Source organism: Echinops telfairi, unplaced genomic scaffold, assembly GCF_000313985.2.
Source record: "Echinops telfairi isolate 266 unplaced genomic scaffold, ASM31398v2 ScPeMD7_2;HRSCAF=8, whole genome shotgun sequence".
In the NCBI taxonomy this organism is placed as follows: domain Eukaryota; kingdom Metazoa; phylum Chordata; class Mammalia; order Afrosoricida; family Tenrecidae; genus Echinops; species Echinops telfairi.
The window spans coordinates 67,209,419-67,216,926 of NW_022103898.1; the positions used below are offsets into that span (position 1 = coordinate 67,209,419).

General features: G+C 44.2%; 1 protein-coding gene across 1 annotated transcript in view; it reads right to left on the minus strand.

The window, feature by feature from the left end:
• Positions 1-7,476, minus strand: part of HMGA2 (high mobility group AT-hook 2) — a 142,953-nt gene extending 135,477 nt beyond the window's left edge. The window contains exons 1-2 of the mRNA XM_004700476.2: positions 7,366-7,476; positions 4,854-4,940 (exon numbers count right to left, since the gene is read on the minus strand). Of these exons, the coding sequence (XP_004700533.1) occupies positions 4,854-4,940; positions 7,366-7,476 (198 nt within the window). The remainder of the gene's footprint in view (positions 1-4,853; positions 4,941-7,365) is intronic.
• Positions 7,477-7,508: the final 32 nt, after the last annotated feature.

Here is a 7,508-nt window from a genome sequence, read left to right on the forward strand (position 1 = left end):
TACATACAAGCAGAAGCCTGGGGAATATCCCTGGGAATGGTTATCAGCAATTTGGTTTTATCTCTCTAGAGAACCCTGTCTAACACACCATCCATCCATTCGTTGTGTCAAGCACATTTGTACTTGGTCAAGAGAGTGTAATGAAAAGAACATGTCAACCCCAGACAGTGACGGTCAAAGTCATCACAGCAGAGCTGACTGCTCCCAGGCCTCCCTCCACCACTGGGCGCCCTCATTTCCATTGTATTATCCAAGTTACTACCCAAGTGGCCAAAGCAACTCAGTCACTGGTTCAGCCTCAGACTGGGTCTGGAGGCAGGCACCTTGTCCTCCTTCCTGCCCCTCCTGTTTTCTGGAGCTTTAAAAATCATTTTATTGGGGACTTTACAACCCTTATCACAATCCAGCCAGCCAGCCATTGCATCAAGCACATTTGTACATTTGCTGCCATCATCATTCTCAAAACATTTGCTTTCTACTTGAGCCCTTGGTATCAGCTCCTTATTTTTCCTCTCCCTACCCCCTCCCTCTTGAATCCTTGATAATTTATAAATTATTATTATTTTGTCATATCTTACACTGTCTGTCTCCCTTCATCCACTTTTCTATTGTCCGTCCCCAGAGAGGAGGTTATGTGTAGATCCTTGTAATGGGTTCCCTCTTTCTACCCCACCTTCGCTCCACCCTCCAGGTATCGCCACTCTCACCACTGGTCTGAAGGGATCATCTCCTCCCAGCAACCCTTCTGTAAGGGGATGTCCAGTTGCCTACAGATGGGTCTTGGGTCCCCAATCTGCACTCCCCCTCATTCACAATTTGATTTTTTTTTGTTCTTTGATGCCTAATACCTGATCCTTTCGACACCTCGTGATCACACCAGGCTGGTGCCCAAGCTCTAAGATTTATCTGAAATGGTAAGCAAAGCCCACATCCTAAAAAGTATCTGCGATTAGTATTAGTAATTTATGAAAATCAACCACATTTCTGGGAATGAGAATGAGACGCCTGTGCCTGCCTTGAGAGTAGTCCATTAAGAGGTTTCCTCTATACTAGCATATTAAATAAAGATTAAAAGATACCTATCTTCAGCATTTTAAATTATATCAACTTTAACCCAAAGACCCTTTGCTGTCAAATTGACTCCAATGCATAACTATCACACGGTTTTCTGAGACTGGAAATCTTTATAAGAGCTGAAAGCCTCAACTTTTTCCTGAAAAGCTACATATGGGTTTGAACTACCAACCTTTCCATTAGCAGTCCAATGCTTACCCAATAGAGCCATCAGCGTTCCATATGTACTTTACCTAGATACATTTTACTTTTTGCCCTTTGCTTGCTGGGTCTGGACATCCTATCAGAAGTTAAAAGGAAGATAAAGCCAAACCAATGGCATTATGAAGAAGAGCTATTATGCTAAAGGTCTTTTTTTAATGTGCAACTCCCTTCTATTAAAATTTTATTTAACCTCAGGGAGAAAATGTTTGCCTTAAGGCATCTGAGTAAGAACTGACTCGAGGCTAAAAGATGAATTTGATTTGTGACCTTACACACAAGAGACTTAGTAACAACCTCTCCAGTATTCTTGCATGATTAAAAAGCCACAACAAACATCCCTAAACTAAACATAAAGGAGATTCTATCTTTCTTCTCTCCAAACAAAGGAAATGTTATGAAAACACAAAGTATTTCCATCTCGTACAAACATGGGAGAAAAACAAAAAGGGAAATTAAGGGAACACTGGTTACAGGTATACCTCCAGCTTAAAAAAAAAAAAATCCACACACACACACACATTGTTTATGCAGGAAAACCTCTGTTTACTTTTCTTCTACTAAGGTAATAATATGAAACTGGCGAAGGAATTTGGAGCAAATGGCCACCCATTAAGGAACATATTTAAATGGAATATAAGTAAAAGGATGAATGTTGATATTCGTTTCCAAGCGTATCCAGCTTAACTAACTGCACTTTTAAAAATCTGTTTGTTTGATATGTTACACACAAATCATTTTTCTGTCGCACGGGGCCTGACATTCAAGTGAGAGCTAATTTTGCTGTTGTCCAGTCAGTCTCACAACGTCTGCCTGCTTGTCAAGTTTCCCTCTGCTAATTTCCTAACCAGCAGCTCTGTTCCCAAACGCCCCAAGGCCAGTTACTAAGCCCAGACACAAATGCCCAGCAGGAAGAAACTTTAAACACCCATCATCATCAGGATCCCCTTGCACGCTGCGGGCCCTCTGATTTTCTACGTTCTTTTCTCTAACACTTACCAGTTGTTCTGTTATCTTTTTCAGGGTGATGTGTCTGTTTGCAGGAGAATATCCAACTGACTAATGACAGGAGGAGTCATCCCACATCTACTGTGGTCAGTCTAGCAGAGGCTATTTATCACCCACGTGTATTTTTATAAAGATCGCTACATTTCAAATCTTAAGAAATACAGGTTTTGTTAGGACACCGCCCTGGGTTTGGTAAACAAATACATGTTTGACCATTATGTTCTTAGGGGGTTAGTAGCAAACTCAGGAAATACTCACTTGAAAGTGAAAATATCTTAAATTGTATACCTGCCATGACCAATTCACCAATGCCATTCATTATTTTGCAAAGTATTATGGTCTCTAAATGAAGAGTAATTTATAAAACGGAAGGAAAGTAGTCATCCTATGAACAAATGGATTCATTCACTTTTATTTGAAGAAGAGCCTTTAGAACCTAACTGTATGAAATGATTATGTCTGAAAGCAGGGTAAATTAAAAGATTCGAGGAAGAGTTTTCCTCTCAGAAACAGTAAACCTACTTCTGTTTGGCAAATTATAACGATGTACATATATGCATAGGAAACATGAGGGAGAAGAGCAGCCTAGTAGGATATAGGGCCATTTGTAAAATACTTTTCACGAAACTAACTAAAAGGAAATCCATCCTTCCTTGGGAGGGAACTAATCAACATTTTCTCACTAAATTAGGTACAGTTCCAAGATTTTTTTCCTGTTAGTAAGAATTTTGTAAAAAACCTACTGCCATGAGTCAATTCAGACTCAGAGTGAGTCTATCAGATAGAAGGGAACTGCCCCTTTGAGTTTCAGAAAGTAAAATTTTTATAGGAACAGACAGTCTCATCTTTCCCCCTCTGAGCAAGTGGTGTGTTTGAACTGCTGACCCTGTGGTTCAGATCATTGTGTAACCCACTATACCACCGGGCTCTTAAAGATTTTGGTAGGTAGTGGTAAACTTTTCTGCTCACTCTAAAGTATAACCCTAAGAAATCTGGAGATGAAATTCAACAGTTTTTGACTTTTTAATGTTAAAATTTTAAGTAATTTATTTATGATGAGATAGTCTCCTAAAAGATGCATTTTCTGTTTTTCTGTGAGTTATGTATTCAGATTCCTTTATCATGTCCTGAGAGTAACCTAGCTAAATCCCACACTTGTTAACAGACCAACTCCTTAGCAAAGTCAGTACCTTATAGTTGATTTAATAAACCACGTAAAATATAAGAAATAAAAGGTACGAATTCATACTAGGAATACCAAATAAAACACTGTCACTTTTTAAATGACAAGGTAACTTAGTTCTTTAAAATTTGTTGTCTAACTGTGATTCACAATAAATGTACACTCTACAAAGCAGTTAAATTTAAATGTGCTGAAATTCCCCCTTGAATTCCGTTCAAACTGTTAAAATGAAACAGACAAGAGCTTGTAGTTTTTTCCCAAGTAACTTTATCTGTATCCTAGTTGCTATGGTAATTTATAACACTGAAAAGTATCACATACAAGATGGTTAGTGCCCGCAGACCCATAGAAAACCACACATAACATTAATTCCAATAAGATGGGGATATAGTCCTTTGCAATGAATGCTGTACTCAAACCTATGGAAAGATAGGTCAAAGTTACTTCTAATTTTTGATCCATGGCTTTCAACTTATTTTACTTATTCAAATGCATAAATCTCAATTCTGGGTTTCTTTACATAATCCCCCCCAAATGATTAAATTTTATATTTACCTTCACTTCTCTAAACACACATTGGCTCTAAACTCTTTCTTAGATGCTAGTTTAAAAACGACCAAGATGAAGTTATCTTAAGCTGCAAGTTAAATTTTACTTAAAAAGACATGAAATGTTACACTTGACTGGACTCCATTCCTGCCTAACAATACATTTGTTAAAAAGAAATTCCTATTGTTCGATTTGAAGCATTCCTCTATCATCTGTTTGAGAGAAGATCAAGTATTATATTGCAGGTGTCTTATGAAACAAGCAGCATGCTTTATCACTGTCAAAGCTGTAAAATCCATGTCTCTCCCCCTCCCCTCCCAAGATCCCACAACTGGATTTACTTCCAATGACCACCTATTTGGCAAAGTACTTAACTACAATCGGGGAATTTGGTTGACAGTTGTCATGTAAATAAGGACAAAATAAATTCATCTTTATTATTGTTCAGAGGAAATTACAAAAGCTTCACCATGAGGCAAAACCTTTCATTTTGAGTCCTCCTCCCTTCCTAAACAAACAAACCCTAACTATTTCACCACTAAGATACATAAATCCTAATTGTATCATTCTCTACCCCTTTTTCACCTCCACCCCCCATTGTAAGTTTCATATTAGTTGGTAATGGATTTGTTTGTTGGCTTGCTTGTTTCAAAACGACCCCTCAGGAGCTACATGATTTCCTTTTAAACATCTGCTAGGAAAATAAGGTTGCCTCCTGCCTAATTAAGGTCGTCATGAGTCTTAGTTTCAGAAGTTGGGGTAGATCTTTAGAGGTGGATCTGGAGCAGGCAGGTGGCAAGTTGAGAAAGTTGGAAGAGCAGGACTTAAGAAATCTCACCTTTTGAGCTGCTTTAGAGGGACTCTTGTTTTTGCTGCCTTTAGGTCTTCCCCTGGGTCTCTTAGGAGAGGGCTCACCAGTTGGTTCCTAAGTGAAGGAGGGAAAAAAAATGCTGTTGTGGCAAAAACATCCGAAAGAAATGAACCCTGCCTGTCCAGCTATATTCTGTGCATGGGCTGACTGCTCAAGAGAGCTGTTGGGCCACTGTCAGTTGAAGCATAAATGGGTGGATGAGGAATGTACAGAGTTTACAGAAAGGGCAAATAACCAAGAGTTCAAGGAGGAAATTCGGTTTAGCATATGAAAACCAAATTCCAGCTCAACTCCAGAAGGTAACAAAGGCCGGAGAAGGTGGCATGGATTTATTTTCAGGGTGTGAAATTTGCATGACTGTGCATCCCAGCACACCAAGGAATAAGCAGGAATGCCATTACCCAGGATACTAACATTTTAAAGAACAGAAATATCATGCTACCATAAACACCTCCACAATCTTCCATATTGAAAAGCTAGGTTTTAAACATCTCTGTCTACCTGCATGCTAGTGAAATATTGGAGCAATTATCCAAATTCTTCAGCTCAAAATAACTCTATTCTATCTAAAATCTCCAAATAATTATGGTAAATCTGTGGTGGGAGGCTTTGCTTGAATTATCTAGATAATTGCTTCAATTCTCCACTTCCTTTTGGAAATGCAGGCATGGGCTCCAGTCTCAGTTTAAAGACCTTTCGATACAAATAAACATATTTTCTCCCAACGCTTTCCGATGAAAAACTCTAATGGGGTACACTGGGAATAAAGGAAAGCGGGATTAGTGAGGAGAAGTGAAGGGGAATCTCTGGGAAGAGTATCAATAGGTTTAGCAAAACCTTTAAAGTGCTCCTATGCCGGGCAGTACATGCTCAAGTGGTTAAGGAAACGGGATGATTAATATTCCAGATACTATTTATTCAGTGAATTGTCAATGCACGTTTCTTTCCGATGCGCTGATTGCATGAGACTAATTAGCTTGAAACATCTCAAAGTCTTCAATGAGAGTTCACGTCCCATTTGAGAATATAGGAAAGGTTTCCCCTAAGCGCTCGCTTGTGTGGGATCACTAACGCCCTTGGGCACATCCGGGGCAAACAATCGCAGACACATTTTTCTTTCTTTGTGAACTCTGCCTTAACTCAAAGGTAAGAGCTCCAGACCCCACTGCATTTTCTTTGGGACTTTTTAGGGGGGCTGTGGGACTGCGTAGGTGAAAGGAGGGGTAATTAGTAGCTTTAGAGAGAGCTGGGTGGCTGGTGGGAAAGGAGAGAGGGAGGGCTGCGACTTCCTGGGAGGTGTAAAACAGGATCCTAACGCGGTATTAAGTGTCGCTTGGCAGAGCGGGAAAACTCAGGAGCCTCTAGATTGGCTTGTTTCCCTCCCATGATGATTTCAAAAAGGCACAGCCCTCTCGGTTTTCCTAAAACGCACTGGCAAGCAAACATTGTTCAATTTCCCAACTTTGCTCCCGGGCAGTTTAGGGGCTCTGGGATTACTTCCTAATCGGCCTCGAAAGAAGCGATTCAAGACCCAAAACTAAGTTTTAAAGCCCTTGGAAGCGGAGTCCTGTCCCAACCTTTTCTGCAGATGCTTGGAAATTGCTGCAAACCCCCAAGCCCACCCCCACCCCCACCCCCACCCCCGCGCCCGCGCTGAGTGCTCTCCGCATCTCCTCAAGCACCCGCTGCACGCATAATTGGTTGCATCCGCAGACAAAACCCTCCACTCCGCGGGGTCTGGGGCGCCCCTCGACCGTAGCCTCCCAAATCCCAGGCACTCTCTCCCCGGAGAAACACATTGCATGCCTTCAACTTCCAGACGCGGGATCCAGGGGGCAATGGGGGACGGGACTCCTGGCGAGGAAGTGACCCTAGCCAGTCGGCATCCTCTCGGACACCCTCAACGACGCGCCCTGGGCCGTGCGAATGAACGCTGTCGCGCGAGGACCTGTCCCCTGCGGTCCCTTCCCGGAGCCACCTCGGCGGGAGCCGCGGCGGCGCCAGATTTAAAGAGCCCGAAGAGCATCCGGCGGCCAGGTCCCCACGCGTTCTTTGTCGCGAGGGCGAGAGTCCCGGGCCACCCGGGAGCTCCGAGGGGCCGCCAAGGCGGCGGCGCCCGCGGAACAGACCCCGGCCCGTGAGCAGCGCAACGAGGCTGGTCCGTGACCCTCGGGCCGCGGCCTGCCCCTCCGGCCTCCCCGACCATCTCCAAACCGCCGCCAAAAGCGCGGGCCAGCTCCGGCTTATGGAGCCCGGCCGCGTCCAGTCCCCGGAGAGACCGCGCCACTCCGGGCCGGGCACAATAGCGAAAAGTCGCAGGACGAGCAGCGCCGGGCCCCGACCGCACCGCCCACCGCCCGGCCCGGGCGCCCGGGACGCCGCCGTCCTACCCCCGGCCCAGGGCTCCCGCGCTCCGGTGGCCCGGCGACTCCGGGGAGCGCAGGCGCGCAGGTGCCCCCCACCCGGCCAGCGTACTGACTTGCGGTTGCTTTCTGGGCCGGCCGCGTCCTCTCTTCTGAGGCCCCGGGGCGGCAGGTTGTCCCTGGGCTGAAGTGGACGGCTGCCCGGTGCCTTCGCCTCGTGCGCTCATCCTGCTGCCCGCCGCCGCTGCAACCGCTGGGA